The sequence below is a fragment of the Podarcis cretensis genome, assembly GCF_951804945.1.
Source record: "Podarcis cretensis genome assembly, chromosome: 5".
Classification (NCBI taxonomy): Eukaryota; Metazoa; Chordata; class Lepidosauria; order Squamata; family Lacertidae; genus Podarcis; species Podarcis cretensis.
In genome coordinates, this window is record NC_137174.1 from 59,978,948 (window position 1) to 59,998,359 (window position 19,412).

General features: G+C 46.8%; 1 protein-coding gene across 1 annotated transcript in view; it reads right to left on the reverse strand.

Annotated features, from left to right (window-relative positions):
- The window catches only part of HPSE2 (heparanase 2 (inactive)), a 115,401-nt gene extending 99,139 nt beyond the window's left edge, over positions 1-16,262 (reverse strand). The window contains exons 1-2 of the mRNA XM_079977210.1: positions 15,457-16,262; positions 14,438-14,595 (exon numbers count right to left, since the gene is read on the reverse strand). Coding sequence (XP_079833336.1) covers positions 14,438-14,595; positions 15,457-16,061 — 763 coding nt within the window. The 5' untranslated portion in view covers positions 16,062-16,262. The remainder of the gene's footprint in view (positions 1-14,437; positions 14,596-15,456) is intronic.
- Between the last annotated feature and the right edge of the window lie 3,150 nt (positions 16,263-19,412).

Below are 19,412 nucleotides of genomic sequence, written 5' to 3' on the forward strand. Positions count from 1 at the left end.
TAAATAAACAGATATGACCAGGGCATATAGAACAGCACACATATTCTAGTGTACAGCAGAACCTCATGTTACGTACCATCCTCCTTACAAACGCTTCGGGTTACGAGCTCTACTAACCCGGAAGTAGATGCTCCTGTGGTTGCAAACTTTGCCCAGGGATATGAGTGGAAGTCACACACCTGCGGCGCAGTGGCAGTGGAAGACACCATTAGCGAAAGCACACCTCATGTTAAGAACTGTTTCAGGTTACAAAAGGACCTCCAGAACGAATTAAGTACCACTGTATCTATAAATCATGCAAGATAAGTGTGTAGCTGAGCCAGACTGAAGTGTCCACTTCAAGTATCTGATTATGGGTGTCATGAAAAGCCACCAAACTGAGATAGATGAGAGAGAGAGATTAGATAGATAGATAGATAGATAGATAGATAGATAGATAGATAGATAGATAGATAGATAGAGACAGATATGTAGATATATAGATATAGATATAGATATAGATATAGATATAGATATAGATATAGATATAGATATAGATAGATAGAGATAGATAGATGATAGATAGATGATAGATAGATGATAGATAGACAGATAGATAGACAAATAGATGATAGATGATAGATAGATAGATAGATAGATAGATAGATAGATATAGATAGATGATAGATAGATAGATAGATAGATAGATAGATAGATAGATAGATAGATATAGATAGATGATAGATAGATGATAGATAGATGATAGATAGATAGATAGATAGATAGATAGATGATAGATGATAGATAGATAGATAGATAGATAGATAGATAGATAGATGAATGATAGATAGATGATAGATAGATAGATAGATAGATAGATAGATAGATAGATAGATAGATAACACATTACTACCAGGGATGGGAAGAGACACCTGTGAGAATTTCTGCCTCAGGTGCCAAAATAACTTGTCTAGCTTTTGGTACTCTGCTCATTGACTTATAGAGGGCACCATTTGTTGCTCCATTTCAAGAGGCTGTTCCTGTTCCTTGTTTACCTTCAGCATGCCCAGTAGAAAACCTGTAAAATAGGCTGATTATCATTCCCGTTTCACAAAATTAGGACTCATGAGCACTGTCTAACCCAGTCTTTCTCAAGCTTGGGTCCCCAGATGTTGTTGAACTACTAATTCCACTGTCCCTCACCACTTGCCCTGCTAGCTAAGAATGATGGGAGTTGTAGTCCAACAATATCTGGGGACCCAAGGTTGAGAAAGGTGTGCCTAACTTAATTGAGTCCAGTCTATACTTTCTTTTAAAATAAAAGTTATATTCAATTCTAATGGTGGACCCATTTCAGGGAAGACAATTGGAATGCTGCAGTAACTAAGCATATAACCAGGGAGCCAGGAAATCCTTGGTTCAGATCTCAACTCAGCTCATTTGGTAGCCAAGTTCAGAAGAAGAGTTTGGACTTGATATCTCCCCTTAAGGAATCTCAAAGTGGCCAGCTATCTCCTTTGGAGAATGTTAGAACACTTTGAGACTCCTTCGGGTAGTGATAAATCGGGATATCAAATCCAAACTCTTCTTCTTTCCCTTCCTCCCCCAAAACAAACACTCTGTGAGGTGAGTGAGGCTGAGAGACTTCAGAAAAGTATGAGTAGCCCAAGGTCACCCAGCAGCTGCATGTGGAGGAGCGGAGATGCGAACCCGGTTCCCCAGATTACGAGACTACTGCTCTTAACCACTACACCATGCTGGCTCAGACACTACGGGAAGCCACAGTTTCCTATTATGTGAACGAGCTGCAACAAGTCTCAGGCTGGTGCCCCTTACCTTTTCATGCATCAGAGAAGGAGACAGGAAACATCCACTTCTGGTTTTAAACTGACCCCAATCTTCCATGATGTTTGAATTCAAGGATCTGTGGTTTGTTTAAGCCAGGGATAGGAACCAGTGGCCCATGGGCTGGAACCAGCCTAGAGGGAGCTCTGTAGGTGCCACTACTCAATATACTGGACTGGTGGTGGCACCAAGCAAATCAAGCAATGCTGATGCTGTCACCACATCCCTTCAGGAGCAATTTCACTTACGTACTTACTTACTTAAAATTCAATTTTCAACCATATAAATACAATGTTCATAAATTCCAAATAATATAAATTTCTAAATTATTTAACTTAATAGTTAATCATTAGTCTGAATACAACAATCTGCTTATGTTACTGAAATTTTCCATATCCATAAATAAACACCAATATGCTGTAAAACTGTATTGTTCCTATAATAGTTTTTTTGTTATCAAAATAATCCATCCTGCCAACTCCTCCTAGGTTTTTTCCTGTCTTTAATCCAATAAGTTAACTTTCCTGATTTCCCAACATTTGATATCTCAATTCATTATTGTTGGGGCTTCTCCACCACCCTTACCCCACCCCCCATTCTGAACAATTATAATTATGACTGCCAAAAGAGGGGGAAAGTTATTATTTTTATTTATTGGATTTATAGCTCACAATTCCTCCCAAGGAAGGTAAAAGCCAGCTGAGATGGTAGAAGGAAGGAACTAGGAACAAGAAATATAGAGGGGAACAGAATATGAAGCTGGATAAGGAAAAGGACACAAAAATCTCACCCACTTTGTCTGCTCTCATCCCATCATTTTAACGAGTTAAAACTACCTAACTGTTCTTCCAGGAAAAGAGACTCTTAGCTGGTTTGCCCTTTAGCCCAAATGTGTGCATGTTTACTTGGGAATAAGTCTCACTGTTGTCAGTGGGACTTACTCCCACCTAAGTGTACAAATACTGACAAAGAAGTAGCCCAAGATCTCATATGAAAGATGGGGGTTGGGTTGGTGGGTTGAGCTCTGCCTAGAACTCTTGAACTTGGTTGCAATACAGCTATGGATCACCAGGTCCTTGCTGTGAACGTTGAATCATGACTATGTGCAACCATCCTGTGTGCAAACAAAAAATTCCTTCCAGTTTTGACTATGGCAGACCAACACGGCTACCTATCTGTAACATCCTGTGTGCAGTCCTTGATACAGCAGACTCACAGATGGATGCAGTATGAAGGGAGCACACCCAAGTGGCAGGTGGGTGAGCTGCGGCTGACTGCAGGACACAAAATCCAGAGTTTGGGGGACTGGAAAAGCAAAGTAAAGGACTCCTCACACTGTAGTGCAGAGCCACAATGAGGCCTTCTGTAGGCAGCATTCTCCAGCCACCCTATGTTATCTCGGCATATCAGCCCAGGGTAGGTTAGAAAGCTCCTGCCTTCACAATAAGGCACAGACCAGGGGAGTTTGGAAGTTCTGTCCCATTTCAGGCATGGCAGAAGAGTGTGCTCTGCACTCTGGGTTCAAAGCATCCCAAATAATTTCCCAGAGGGAGACCCCCTCTGCAGTGGGAGGAGAAATTCCAGCAGAGATTAGTACATCTCACACCCCATCCATCAGCCTTCTCTAAACTGGTATCAAGGGGCAGACAAACATCTAGCCAGTATGAGACAGAGGGAGCGTGTGAGTCCACAGAAAAGGCTTTCCTCTGTGGGTGGAGCCCTGCATTCCTTTGGGATGCCTAAAGACCTGAGTGAATATTTCCCAAGAGCTAGAATGCCCACCACAAAGCAATTGCCCAAAAATTACATTGAGGGGGGCTTTGTTTAAACTTTTCAGACTAATCCCAAATGAATTTTAAAAGAAACTTTAATTGTACCTTCTGTTTGACAAAAAACAAACAAACCCCAACACGTATGGAAATAAGTGAGGCAGGGCGACACTGGAAAGTGAGACATCCTGTAGGGATCAAACCCACTGTCTCTTGGTCATCAGACAAGAGAGCCAGTAAATGGAAAGCTATAAAGCTTTGAAAATAGCTAGTTAAAAAGGTCATGGTCATTAAAATGGCTTCTGTGATTTCTCTCAGCTCTCTGGCCAAGTTTTTAGAAGTATTCGGTGACTAGGGTGTCTGGGCCTTGGCATAAAATCAGATAAGGTGAGTATTTTACCCCAAGGGGATTTATGCTAACTACCATAATGAAAAGCTGTTAATTGGGTGGAGCCATGGGGGCAGGGATCCGTATTTGTTCTGGTAAATGTGTCTGTTCCTGAGCAGGCTCAAAGGCTCAGAAAGTTGAATTAATCATGCAATGACAAGAAGGTTTTTTGGACCAGACTAAGTCAAATTTATCTTGGTCCTAAAACTATAATCTCTCTACTATACTCACCACTAAATTGCCTTTAAAGCACATACAATGTTGGGCTTCTTCATTGTTTAAGGATTTCTTAGTTCAGCCATTTCTTCTGACATGCTAATAGGGCAACTTAAGCTAGACTAAAAATAACCAACATATAAGAAACCAAAGTAGACACAGTTTGCTTATTGCAAAACCAAGAATTATCACAAGCAGTTGATGTGAAAGGCAGCACTTGACCTTCTTTTTACACTACAATTTATTGTGTCTTTCCTCCGTTCTTTTTTGCCTAGTTAGTTGCACTATTCAATTTCTGAAGGTAGCACAAGTTCACTAATGTAAGAACTGTCCAGCAAAAGCTCAACAAACTAGGTACCTATCAGTGCCGGATTTATGTAAAGGCTAAGTAGGCTGAAGCCTAGGGTCTCTAAATCTAGGGGGCCTCGCCAGCCCTCCTGCTCCCCAGTGCAGTCTCCCCTCTCCCAAAATTGTAAACCCAAGACTGCATGCGAGATGCGAGGGCAGTGCAACTCAGGCTTCTAAGTCTAGGGGGCTTCACCAGCCTGCCCGCTCCCCAGTGCCGCAGTCTCCCCTCTCCTAAAATTGTAAACCCAAGAACTTCATGCAAGGACAGGGCAACACAGGCCCAGCAACTATTAGACTCAGGGCTAGCCAGTGGGGCCCAATTTTAAGCAGTGGGGCACAACTTGAATCTTTTTTTTGTAGGGCCCCAGTTCACAGCCAAAGTCTGCAAAATCTTATAGATATAAATAAAATCCATCTAGATTGCCCTGGTGCAGGGGCCCCCTCCCCTTAGGAGCAGCCCGTGGGGCCCAATTTGGCTCAATTGCTCCAATTGCCTTAGGGTCAGCACTGATGAGACTGTGCAGGGGTTGGACTGACAAGCCCGGGACCTTCTAGGTCCCTGGTGTCACCATTCAGAGTACAGACTTAAGGACTTGTAATGGAAATAAAGGGGGGGCACTTATTGAAAATCAGTTTTGTCACCTCTTCCCCCCCAAACCCCAAGACAATGACCCCAGCCACCTTTTATTCACAGTCATATAAGCACTACACTACAGCATGGTCATAAACTTGTATGTTCAACTGCTGAAATATACACCCAATATGTAGCAATGGAGATTTAAGTTACGGTACTGCTTTATGAATGAACACTGTGTTTTATGAATGGACTCTGTATTTTGTGAATTACCTAAGAGCCACCAATAGGGAGCTCTTGAATCTGACAGCTAACCAGTTGGGTACTACCAAACAGCGACCCCTACTGCTGAAAGCAGGTATCCAACAGGGAATGCTTCAGCTCAGCCTTTGCACTATTGACTGAACACCCCCTGCTGTGCAGATAATGGAGAAAGCTCGTAAATTGTATCCCTTCTGGCATCCTGGCTAACTCTATTACGCTGGTGTAAACCCTGGTGCACCAGAAACACAGAATAGCAGCAAATAAAATCCGCTCATACATCAGCAACTGATAAGACTTGTCAACCACTTCTTCCAAAGGCTTCCTAAATTATAAAGCTCCAAAATACAGGCCAAAAGAGAGCAGGTCTGGGAAAAGCGAGGCATACAATGGGCACCACCAGTGAAAAGACCCTGCTCCGTATAAGTCCTGTCCTGTCATTTGATAGAGTGCCCACTTGCCCTCCTTATTGACATGGAACGCTCTCTATTGGAGTCTCCAGGTCCAGTACAAAGACCATAAGAAGGGAGAGAAGGACCTTGAAGTTCCCAACAGCTGTTAATCAAGCAAGCAAGCAAGCACACAGGTCACCTTTGTCACAGTCAGGACACCTATGTCCTGGCCAGGCCTGCACCCAATCTTGTTTTTGTACATTCTTGTTTGTCCTCAGTAACCAAAATTATATTATCAACATATACAAGCAGAAAAGTTGTTTTCCTTCATTTGCAAGGAATCGTACAAAACCAAGTGGCACTAATAAAGAAAAGTTATTAGGCAGCAGAAGTTATTAGGCAACAAAAAGCAAACTAAAAATGCTTTTGCAGTTCATCAAAACTATCTAGCAATATCAAGTTATAGGAAAACTGGTGCTATTAACAGTAATCCTTCTAGTTGGTTAACAGGTTCGGCCACTTCCATGCACTTGACGTGTGATGCTAATTATTTGCCCCCAAGAGTTAAATGATAACTAATCAGAGGCAGCTACAGGAGAGCTATGAGATTCAGGTGAGGGTCAGATGCCTTGTCAATCCCAGCAGATATATTAAAGGCCGACACGGCCTGCCCAGGCCAATAAATCATAATCAGAATAATCACAACCATCAGTCTGACATTTAACTCCAATGAAGGCCTGGGCAAACAGCCAAGTCTTTAGCTGGCGCCAAAAGATCAGCATCAGTGGCAGTCATATCTCTGTAGGGAGGATGTTCCAAACCAGGGCACCACCACTGAGAAGTCTCTCCCCCATGTTGCCACCAAACAAGCCTCAGGAACTAGCAGAATGGGCAAGAGATGGTTGTTTGGGGGAAAAGACAAGATTATAAATGGCCACAAAAGCTGGACATTCCTTTTCCTGTTTCTGGATCTCCAGCAGTCTGCACATGCATTCTGGATCTCCAGCACTCTGCACATGCATTCTGTGGCTTGGGCAGTCTCCTCTTATATACCTGCTGGGATTGACAAGGCATCTGACCCTCACCTGAATCTCATAGCTCTCCTGTAGCTGCCTCCGATTAGTTATCATTTAACTCTTGGGGGGAAATAATTAGCATCACACGTCATGTGCAATCCCTTGGCACAGCATCATATAACCTCCACACAAGCAGATTGGAATGAATGCTCAATAAACAGTTCATCTAGAAGAGCCCTAAGAGCCTTCTGGCACCTTAAACGTGACATTTGTTCATCTACATTGAGCCACAAGGCTTTTTGTTATTTTTACACCTGTTGCCTGAAAATTGGGAAACAAAAGTTAATTCCATAATGGCAGGCAGTGCTCCAAGAAAGCAAGCCAACAAAACTATTCCTACTCAAGAAAAATATGGTACTTGACATAGTTTAACAATGATTGATCTGAAGGTGCAGCAGGATTTGCAATAGTGGTCAGGACAATGCAAAGCATTATACAGAAGGGAAGGTGTGCATTTCCCCTTCATACATTTTCACTATTATCTGAAGGGAAGCAGAAGGCGTTTCCAGAGCAGCCAGCAACAGACCCATGTTTGCAGAACACAGTCTGTACATTAGGTTAGATGTTGTTGCAAATATGGATCGCCTCATCACATGCATCCATGCCATGGCCAGCCAATTTGTCTTGAGGGTGTTGCAAGGATCTTTGCCTCCCCTTGCCCACAAAAAAGAATGGTTCTCTGTAACACTCTGTGGGAAGAAGGTCCTGTCTGCAATTCCAAGAGCCTGTGCAGGGGAGCCAGTTAGAACACTGGGCCTGTGGGCAGGAAATCCCCCTCACCACACCTTTCTGATTTACACTGATCTCTGATACACACCACATGTGTCCCCTCCCTCCTTCCCCCATTTGCAACGGTTCTGTTCCACATTTAAGTGATGAAAAGTTAAGACCTGTGGTTACAACTTCTATGAGAAACTTCATTTTGAAGGGCTGCTACATTTCAACTTTATTGCCAGGAGGGAAAAATGGAAGAAACAAAAGGCCGCAGTCACTCAACAGCAAAGAAACCTGGGCGAAGACATTTAATAAGTGTAAGTTCCCTACCACAACTTGTTGAAATATTGACCTTTGGGCTGAGTGAACACTTATTTCTGCAAATGTTTAGTGTGAACCAACCACAGCTCTTGGTCAGAGAAGTTTTATGCTACCGATGAGAAGTTTCTCCTTTAGCTTTTAAACTGTAGTGGCCTCAACAAAGCAAGTTTGGGTGGGAAGGAGAGAGGGAACCGGCAGAAGTACGTATATGTGAAGCAGGATGCGGGGGGTGGGGGCACTTTATCCATGCCTGGAAAGAGAATCTCAGGTTAGTATCACCCCTTCTGACTGAGGTATCTGCATCAAAAAGAAGCCATAGGAGGAAAGAAAGGAACTGGGGCTGGAAGCCTCTTGTCCAGGCAGACAAGATCTCTATGAGACATCCTCTCTGTTGCTGACCTACCCGCTGAGGTCTGTCTGGGATTAATTGGCTTCCTCAGTAATGACTTATGGAAAATCTTCAGCTAACAGCCTCCTGGGTCATGCAGCCAAAGAAAGGCTGAAAGGGGTGGGTGTGTGTGCACGCACGTGGATCTTGTTACTTTCCTTTGGAATTTAAAGTCTGATTCCTCATTTGTTTTTCTCCAGACCAGAGGTTATCATCTTAATACAAAAGGTGCAGTTCACAAACCAACTCTTGCATAGTCTCTGTTAAAAGGACACTCATCCTAAAAGTCTATGAACTTAAAATGATATACATTTGCATCTCTAAATTTAGATTCTAGTGATGCATTTTTTGGTTTATACTGAGAATTGGCAAGTGTGGATTATGTTGTTCCTTTAAGGCAGTGGTTCTCAAAGGATGTGACAGGCCACAGTGGAGTTGCAGGGGAGGATGGCAAATGTGGCAGGAAGACTCAAGGACAATCCATATTATATTTGGGGAATGATTCATGTTCTTATGTAGCTGCATTGTTTTATACTTTCTGGATGTCTCATGATCACATTATAAAGTAGAATCATAGAGCTGGAAGGGACCACAAGGGTCACCTTGTCTAACTTCCTGAAATGCAGGAATCTTTTTGCCCAATGTGGGGCTCAATCAGGGGTCCCATCCCTTCTGTAGATGTTTACTTGGAAGTAAATACCACTATTACTGAATGAAGCTTATTCCCATGTAAGGAAGAGGCCATAGCTCAGTGGGAAAGGAAAACAGTTAAATTCCCCAGCATCTCCAAATAGGGCTGGCACAGATTCCTGCCTGAAATGATGCAGAGCCACTGCTAATCGTTGTGGGTCTGGGGTCCCCTATGAGGTTCTTGTGGGCACCATGGCATCCTCAGACACTCACTTGGGCATGCACCAAGGTTTCCCTGCCTCTCCAAGGTTCTAATTTGTGTAGTTCTTTTAATTGAGAGTTGGATTGGTTGGTTTTTTGCCTTTTTCTTGTCAGTGTTTGTGGGGCTTAGCTGCTTTTTTTTTTTGTCTGTCTTCTTTGTTTTGGAGCTTGTAGGTGTTATGCCGGGTTTTTGGTCAGGGTTGGGTGTGTTCTAAGCATCTGCAGTTCTTCTTCTGTGAAACAGTCATTTTGCAGTGTCTACAATAGTTGCTTAGATTTTGCAAATGTGCCCCAGAGCTCAAAAAAGGTTGGGGACCAGAAATTATCAGCTAGGTGAACTAATGGTCTGATGTAAACTAAGGTAGCTTCTTACATTTCCTAAGTTTGCATAGGATTGTGGCTTTAAACTGAGTAGTTATAACCTGAATATGTCAATATGTCCCCTCGATAACTCCATTTTTTACTAAACTGAGTTCACACCCAGAGACTGCATTTACCCTGCACTAATTAATCCAGAGTGCTTAGCAGGTCGTCTTGTACAGTGAAAGCCAGTGTATCACAGCAATGAAGAGTGTGAGCAAAAATGTCCACACACCAAATCTCAGTACTTATGCAACAGAAGTCTAGACCAGCCTTCCTCAGCCTGGTGCCTTTCAGATATTCTGAATTGCAGCTAGCATAATCCCTTATCACTGGATCTGCTGGCTAGCAGTGAGGAAAACAGAGCCCAAAACATCTGGGAAGTTGCAGAATCTTCAACCAGGTCATCTGTCTAGGCAAGAAGAGAGGCTTAAAACCTTTGATGAACAGAAATATTAAAACTAATTACTGTTTTTCAAAAATAAGCAAGAAAGTTAATTCCCAGAGCAATGTATGTAAATAAATATTGCAGGCAGATGGACTTTAAATGTATTTCAAGATAATGCTCCTATCCAAATATTACATACTATTAATTTATTGTTAGGGTGATCATTACGACATTCCTAAGTCAAGAAGGGCACATGGATGGTTTACATCAAAGTCTTCAGCTGCCAGGAATTCCCTTTGATGGGGAGTGGTTCTGATTTAATTGCTTAATTAGCAATTAGTCATTGCAGCTTTCAGGCCTGCTGAAAATAATAAATCCCAAGAAAAATGGCCATTCTACATATATTGCTTAGAAGAAGTTAATTTGAAATCAGTATTTAGAAAAGGGACATAACGTTCATATAACTATTTAGGCTTGTGAAATAATAAACTCAACCACTTGGACTTTGCAGTCCAATCCTGTACAACTGTGTTCTTCTTGGGGCTTGTTCCTAAATTACCGTAAGTCTTTACAGGATTGCAGCACTAGAAAAATGTGTGAGGGCAGACCTTATGTTACCATTGAGGCACTACTCCAGTGTAGTATTTTTTGTGGCAGCAAGTCAAACTTTACAAACATTATGGGATTTCAGCTCAGTTTACAAATGGGGTGGAAAATTTGAGAGCAAGATCCATGGTTATATGATAATAAGCAAATATACTTTGCTAGAAAAGCTGCTTCTAACAAGCCAAAGGTTAACTGAGAAAACTGGGCATTCATGGAAAACCTTTTCAACCCTATGTGTTTACCAGCATTTATTTCAGCTACAGACATGAAGTCTTGACTCTAAGCAGATGCTAAAATATTGAGCAAGAAGTTTACTACTGTTAAGAAAATGCCCTGTTAAGAAAATTTCCTCACTCCCAAGGATCACCCCTGAAACAGGGAGAAAGAAGTACAGACTGATATTTTTCCCAAATTGTCAGGAAGTGGAGCAGAAGCACCCTGAGCTGAGTAAGTGAAGGAGAGAAAATGTGTGCTGTAAAAGGAGGTGTCTAGAGGTGTTGTATGAATGTTCTCCTTCATTTCTGATCCAGTTATAGATTCAGTTCAGCTAACAAAAGGAGCAGGAGCTGCTGTAGTTGTGTGTCTGCTGTATATGGTTTCTGTAAGTATTACTGATCTAATGCATAGCCCTTAGTATTCATATACCACTTCTAAGTTGGCAGTGGTGGCAGAGGATCTCTCTCTCTCTCTCTCTCTCTCTCTCTCTCTCTCACGCACACACACACACACACACAGCTTGAATTATTGAGTTCAAGAAGTGGCAAAGGAGTGGGTGGGGAAGGAAGCCATGGGCAGGCTCCTGCTAAGAGAAAGACATGGACCCTGTAACATAGAGCCAGGCCTTTCTAGCATCAGACAGGCCCAAACCTGCCCCTTACTGTGTTGCTCAGCTTCACCAGAAATACTCAGCTTCACCAGAAATGCTGGCATGCATTCCATTTGCCCAGACTGGTGTGATAGAACTGTTGCAGGTTCTTGAAAACCACCAGGCGTTAAAAACCAAAGATGCATATTCATCATACATTTAAAGCACATTATCTCCCACAAAGAATATTGGGAACTTTGTTAAGGATGCTGGGAACCATTGCTCTGTGTAGGGTAAACTAAAGTTCCCAGGACACTTTGGGTGAAATAATGTCCTTTAAAAGTAGGATATGTGCGCAGTTCAGATTTTCTGCCTTTAAGTACTATGGGTATCACCAGAAGTAGGGAGGAGAAACAAGCAGCTTAGCCTCGCACCACCTCATTGGTAGAGCCCAACAGCTGCTTGAAGAAAATGCACTTTTTACATACAAATTGTAACTGAATCATACACTAGAAATTAAAATAAGGCTGCAGTCCCCAAGCATGCTTACAGGAAAACTAAACTCCATCAAAATCAACAGGCTCACATAAGAGAAAAGACACTGATGACAACCTGAATGTATATGAAATATACCATATTTTTTCTTTAAGAAATATAGAATGTGGGACAAAGCTCTCCCCATCCCAAAATGCACTTTGCCCCTTCCACACTCTCCCCAATATTTTTTTGCTCTCTACTCCTTTGCACGGGTGCCACCAAGGTAAAGTACCCTGGAATCTCCAAGATAAAAATGAAGGATGAGGAAATATCGTCATCTCAGCCAGTGGATAAAGGTGGGAGAAGTCAGTGCACAAATCACAGCACCAACTATACTATGGATGGCAGGGAAGGATCAGACAAGGAAGCATCTCCATCTACCCTTGTTTCCTTGGGTTACTGTGTCCTACACTATTCTATGTCTCTCTCAACAAGCTGACTAATCCATTGAAATTGCTTGTGTTCCTGGGGAAAGATGCACTGTTTACTTCTTTGTATGTTAAATCTCTTAAACTCAAAGTGTTTTGTCAAAGATTGATCCAGCCACAATCCCACAGTAGAAGAAAAGTTAAATACTGTATACAATTAATTATGAAATGGTCTAAATATAAAGAAATCCCTGTGGAGAGTTTGCCCCACCCCGTCCGAGGGGTAGATTTTGGAGGGTTGTGGATTCTGGTAGATTTTGAGACATCATGTCTTCACTTTGTATGACCAACCTTTGTTGCACGGTAACCATGAGGTTTTTGTTTAGATTATTACTTTCCATTTTTTATCTTGATATTTGCATATTCTGGATTTCTGCCTAAATCACACACTCACAAAGCGTAATTTGTACTTCCATGTATTTTGCTTTTAGTTTTGCCCACCAGTTGTGCCTAGTGTAACAACTGGCAGTAAGCAGAGGACAGGCAAACGGCATAATTGATAGCATAATTGATAGCAACCACTTTAGGCTGCAGTCCTAGACCCGCTTATCTGAGAGTAAGCACCACGGAACCAAGTGGGACTTCTGGGTAAATATAGGTAGGAGTCCACTGTTAAAAGTGAATTAAGCCAGTTCATGGGTAAAGATGATTTCATTGGCCATGCTAGCTTAAAAACCAAACATTCCTCTTTATAGGCAATGTATCTCCAATTACAGTACCAGGTAAACAAGAGGGGGTGGTTTTCTCCTCCCTGCCTTGCAACTACTGCTGTGGAGAGTGGGGGGATTAGCTGGGTGTCTGGTCTGATTCGGCAAAGCTACTCCTGCATTCTTACAGGTGGAATCTTCTCCTCTGCCTTTCCCCCTAGTCTTCAACTTTTTCAGACCCTCAGCCCATCTTTTACCCAAACATTAATTTGGTTACCCTTAAAAAACACCCCCCCCAAAAAAATCACATATTTACCATAAATCAGGATGCAACCTAATGTGGGTCCTGAACCACCAGTTGAAGACCAAATTGCTCTTCTCACACATAGACCTATAGGGTGACATTCAACTAACCTTTACACAGAGTAGACCCATTAAAATTAACACACCTACGTTAGTCATGTGTTAATTGATGTCCATCAATTTCAAGGAGTCTATTAGGAGTAAAGCTTAGAGCCAGTGTGGTGTAGTGGTTAAGAGCGGTAGTCTCCTAATCTGGGGAACCGGGTTCGCGTCTCCGCTCCTCCACATGCAGCTGCTGGGTGACCTTGGGCCAGTCACGCTTCTTTGAAGTCTCTCAGCCCCACTCACCTCACATAGTGTTTGTTGTAGGGGAGGAAGGGAAAGGAGAATGTTAGCCGCTTTGAGACTCCTTAAAGGGAGTGAAAGGCGGGATATCAAATCCAAATCCAAATACAACCTGTGGACCCAGTTTAGCAACCACTTTTAGCTCTCTTGCAAAATACACACAAAGCAAAAGGGTTAATGATGTCTGCCTGGCATAAGCCCTCCCAATGCACCATCAGAAACGCCAGGCTGTGTCATGCAACCATCCCAGCATATATGCCTTGATGTCCTCAACACTCTCTGGAGCCACAATCCAAACATGCTGGCACAGAAGCAGGTGCACAACTGCAAGGAAAGTATTGTTTGGGTCTGGGGTAGCAGCCCATCCCCACCTGAACTGTTCCTTGCATAAGATACCAGGGACCAAATTATCTGACCCTCGCTGCCGCCCTGATTGGGAGCCTTAGGCATCTTTACCATCCTGCCAAGCAGCACAGGAGGGCTTTTAATCACAAGTCAGGTGTAAATGTGTGAGTTGTTTTAAAGTCACCTGCATGGGCTCAGCCACTGCTGGCAGCAAAAAGACCCTAATAAGCAGAGAGCTTACTTTGGCCCCAGTTCACTAGGGGCCATCTCCTTATCGTTATCACTAGCTCGCCCTGATAAGCCTCCTTTCCCCCATAAGAAGAGCCTGCCTCTCCTCCCCATCGCCCAATCACTGATAATGGAAGGGTTTGCCGGGGTCTGCAGAGTGAGCATCCTTCCTCCGTCTCTGGGATCGCATCCCCCAATGTCCGTCCCGTCCAGGGAATAGCGGGATGGCCGCCTCGCCCCTCTTTCCCCGCCGCGGCCCCTGCCTGCGCTTCCGCAGCCTCACCGTCCTCGTAGTTCTTGAGGTAGTAGTCGGGTCCGGGTCCGCCTCGGCTCTTGGCCGGGTTCTTCACGTTCTGGAACTGCAAGAAGTCGGTCCTCTTGCCGGCGAAGCGGAGGAAGGCGGGCGCCAGGCCACGGGCCAGGGTCACCAGACGCCGGGAGCTGCGCGGACAAGGAGCTGCGTGAGAGAGGACGGATCCTGCGCAGCCCAGGGCCCGACCGGAGAGGCAAGCCGCGCTCGGAGCGCCGCCATCGCGCCTCCCCCGGTGCACACCGAGGGCGCCGCTAGCCCGTCAGGCCGTCAAAGGCCCGAAGGGAAAGAGGAGGCTGCCCGGAGAAGCAAAGAAGGGCTGCGCTCCCGCACCGACTGCCGTCGCCAAGGGGCCGGAAAGCCACCCTTCGCCCCACGGAAGACCGCCCAGAGGGACGACGGGGCATCTTCTCCAGCCCTCCGGAGGCAGCCGGGAGAGATGCGGCTGAGAAAGGATACCTGGAGCTTGCGCTCCCCCGACTGGCAGCGACGCGACCCTGGGATGCCCCTCTCCCTTTCCCCGCGGACCAGCTGGAGGGATTCCTTCGGACTCTTTCCCATCAGGGCTCCCGTTGATCGTGTAGGGGAGCGGTTCTCCTGACCCAAGAAGCCCAGGAGTGACCGCCCCCTGGGACATCGACGGCTATCAGCTTCAGATTCGCCCTTTCGGGGCTGAAACCCGCTCCAGAACCGGGCGCGGGCGGTGGGGCTAAGGCAAGCAGCAGCATTTCTCTCCCCCCCCCCCCCAGCCAGCCTTTCTGAGATGCTTTCTCCATTGCAAACATGTGCATCTTAATAGGAACCATGGCCCGGCCTCCTCCTCGCGTCCCAGCCGCGGCTCGGCGAGGCCGTGGAGGGGGGACGCGCGGAGCGCAAAGGGCGCGCTGGGGTAGTGCGCGGCAGGGCGAAGGGGGGCGCCGAGGCGGGCTGGCAGGAGGGGAGCGAGCCCGTGGGGTGGGGAAGGCCGGGGAGCCGCTGCCGCCCCTCCTTACCTGAGGAAGTCCAGCCAGCCGTCGTGGAGGATGGAGGGATCCAGCTGCAGCGAGAGGAAGTTCTCGCTGGTGACGCGGAGGGGGCTCCTGGCGCTCACGTCCAGGAGGATGAGCGTCCGGCCCGGGGCGCCCTGCGGGCCAGTCCCGGCGGGAAGGCGCCTCACCCCGGCCTGCGAGGGGAGCGAGAGGTGAGCCAGCAGCGCTAGTCCAGGGGCCAAGAGGGCCAGGAAGCCGGGAGGGCCAGCGCTGGGGCAGGGCATGCTGGGCCGAGGCCGAGGGGGGCTCCCCGAATTAAGTCCCGCGCCGGGCACAGCCAGTCGCGGGCGGCTAATTGTCCGGAGTGCAAAGCGTGGGGGCGAAGCTGCCTTTTTCCCCCTGCCCCCCAATGTTTTGGTGCTGGTGGGAGAGGGGAGCTCACGCCCCTGACCAGCCTTCCCCGGGGCCGGTGCCAAGACGCCTTGTTCGCCAGCGCCGCCCCTGGAAGAGCCGCCGCCTGCGGACATTTTCGCTCTCGCAAAGGTAAAGGGGAGTCGCTCCGGGGTTAACCCTCTCGGCACGGGTTCCCCGAGGGGCCAGGCCGGCTCCCGGAGGGGGCCTGCGCGCATCCGGAGGGAGGGGGAAGGGGGAGATGGGGAGGGGATTGGCCTCCCCCCCTCCGCGCGCGCACCGGGCTTCCTTCTCTCCAACTGCCGGGTAGGAGGCCTCCCGTCGCCGCCGCCGTTGCTAACAGTTTCGCTACAAAAAGGTGGCTTGACAAGAGCAGCTCCAACCGGAGGCGAATAACGGGAACCCCCTGACCGTCGTTGCCTCGTTCTCCCCAGCCCCGACGCGGAAACCTCGCGCAAGAGTAGCCCGAGAGATGGGTAGGTAAGCAGGGGTCTGTTTCTCCGTTCACGCAATCTTTTCCGCCGGCCTTTGGCTCTGGACAGTCAAAAATCTGGGGGCTGGAGGGGAGCAGGGGTGCCCTGCAGCTCCACCCCCACCCCACCCTACCCCACTGCCAGCCTCTGCCTTCGGTGCTGAGACTGGCGTGGACGAAAGGAGGAAGTCCCGGCGCTCCCGGGAGGAGAAAAGGGGGAAAGAATCCGAGCCCGGACGCAGCGCGGGTGAGTCGTTCCCGGGAGGCTGGTTTTCATGTATGGGTAACGCGGCATCTCCCCGACGGGAGAGGAGATCTCGCTCCCTTCTGCTCCGTTTTCGGTGGAGGGGCCTTACCCCGGCCAAGGGAATGTCCCCCACCCACCCCGCAACGGACCGGGGATCCTGTGACCCCCCACATGTTGTAGGTCTCCAACTCCCGCAGCTCCTTACCGCTAGACACGCTGGCCGGGGCTAATGGGCGATGGACTGTGGGAGGGAGAGAGACAGGTTCTCCATCCGTTTGCTCAGGGATGAGCCAGAGGGCAGGCGGGAGGCGCTTCCCTTTGAATCGGAGTTTTTTGCATTTGCGGGGTGGGGGCCTAAGAGAGGGGGGGTCACAGGGCCATTTATTAATGCAGCTGAAACCCCTATTTGACTGAAGGGTCTTTCTCTCCCCCCTCTCTCTCAAACTACGCGCGTCGTCTTCACTTGGGCTGTTTTCGCGCCCTGTTTCTGCGTGAAAGCCACCAGTTCAACACCGCGGAAGTGACTTGCGAGTAAACGTGCCCGAGGTTGCAGGACTGCGATCTCGTGCTTCGCGCTGAGGTGGAAACCGAGTCCAATATGCATTTCTATGACTTTACTGCCATAGAAATGCATATTGCTCGAGCATTTGGCCAAGAGCTGATCCCGGTCGCCCGGGACCGCGCTCCACAGGATTTGTCCTGGCTTGGAACTGCTTAGTCCCAGAGTGCGGGAATATATATTTTAAGCAGAGTAACCCATTTAAACAATGCAATCCTTCTTTATGTCCGAGTCTCGTTCCTTTCCTGAAAAGGAAAATCCGGGTAAAACAAAAGGGATGCAGAACACAAACACACACAGCCCACCCGCCCTCCAACTCTTCAGTTGTCTTAGTGGGAGTGCAAAAGGCCAGGTCGGTTTGGCAAGGAGAACAGCTCGAATTATTGCCTCCCGGGAGTTGCTGTTTCTCGGTGAAGTCCGTCACATTTCTTCTGTAGTCAGCCTTGCGGACCTCGATAGATTGGAGCCCTGCTATGGAGACCGAGCGATCTCCAAGCCTAGTTTTAAACATTTATAGGGGAGGGTTAGCCTCAGTCCTCCTCTGGGTTTCCTTGGTATGCGAAGAGCTCCCAGATGGTGTGTCCAACTGGCTCTTCGCACTTTCCCGGTGTTCGAGAACAAGTTTCACTAGGAGCACAAGTCCTAAGATTCAATAGTTGTGAATGAAATCTCCTGGAGTTTCGATCTCACCCCAGCCGTGTCGGATTCTGCGCCTCCTAATTTAGAAGTGAGCCGCTTGAGGCTTACACTCCCAAGTGTGTGTAAGATCGCGGCCCCATAAGGCTTTTGAGCAAACCCGCGCGCGGTTTTTGTACCGCCTTTATCCCACCGCAGAAATATCCACTGATGGACAACTTGTCCTTGATCTCAGGAGAGCGACCTTCTCATGAAATCAGAATGTCTCCAAATGACCCAAGTCCTGCTTGTGCGAACATGCTCTCGGGATGTGAGAGCTGTGGGTGCAACTCTGCCTTCGGAGATGCCCAGTTGGACTTGGGGTTGGGGGAAACGGCTTTGAGCTTTAAAATGTTCAGGATGGTAGAGGTGCTGCGTAAAATTGCTGTTTGGAATCATGAAGATGGAAGAACTTAGTCCTGGCGCTGACAAAAGACTACCGGAGAAATAGATTAGATCTTGGGGCGGTGGAGGGGGGATTAGGCTGGGCCCTCGGTTTGCCAGAAAATAACGGTGGACATGGACAATTTCCTTTCCTCGTTCACGAGTATTTATGCTCAAGCTGACACTACTGAAGAACTTTCCAAATTCACAACAGTAGCCTGAGGGGGTCATCGAGCCCAGTAGCCTGTCTTTGACAGTGTCCAGAGCCAGATGCGCCAGGAAGCGCTTTCAAAGGAGGGAGCGGTGAGAGGAGGGGGGTATTCCCATCACGGCTGGCCTCTGTAAATGTAAGCAATATCAGAAATGCTACGCATATATTCATATTAAAGGGCATCAGCCCAAAGAAAAATTAAAAAGTGGTTCCTTTCAAGGCACGGCTCACCTGGGAAACTCTCTTTTAAAGAACCATGCGAAGTGTAGTTTGCCAAGGGCGCTGGGAACTGTAGCTCTGTGGGTGGGGTGGGGATAAACTACAGGATCCCCAGGACTCTTGCAGAATGGGTTTTTAATATATGGCCTGTACGCAGCCTGAACCACTGTTTTACCTCCTGTAAGCCTGATGCCCTGTAATATAAATACATACATTTAACATAGGAATTATCAGCAAACGTTCCCTTGAGAGACTCTAATGTTTAAGGCAAGGGGTGCCTAATATCTCAAGTTTCCATAGTCTAAAACTGGGCCTTGCGAGAAGCAACGGTCAGATCTGTTTCAAGCTTGATGCCTTCGGATATAAATGGGGCAGTTTCTTTTCAGGTATTCCTGGTTTTGTGCGGTTCAGACACATCCTTCCTTTGTTCTCTTCTTTTTTTTTTTCAAAGATGAAGTGTTTAAACATTTGCTTGTGACCAAATAATTCTGATTGAGCTTCTCTTTACCGCCTTAAAAACTACTGGGAGAGCAGAAATATACTATTCAGGGCTCGAGGCGTAATGGTATGAAGGTGAACTTCTTTTCAACGGCCCCTTTGCTCTTCTGCACTAAGAAAGACCCATTGTACATTAGATAACCCGGCCGTCGTGCATCCGACGAAGTGACGCGCAGGAAAGCAAATGCCACTCTCAAGTCTTGTCCTCTTCAAGGAAAGGACAGGGCTCTTTGTTGTTTCCGCTGCAGTAAACTTAACGCACTACCCGCGCTCGGAAGTCTAACGTGATGTTTATTCTTTTGGC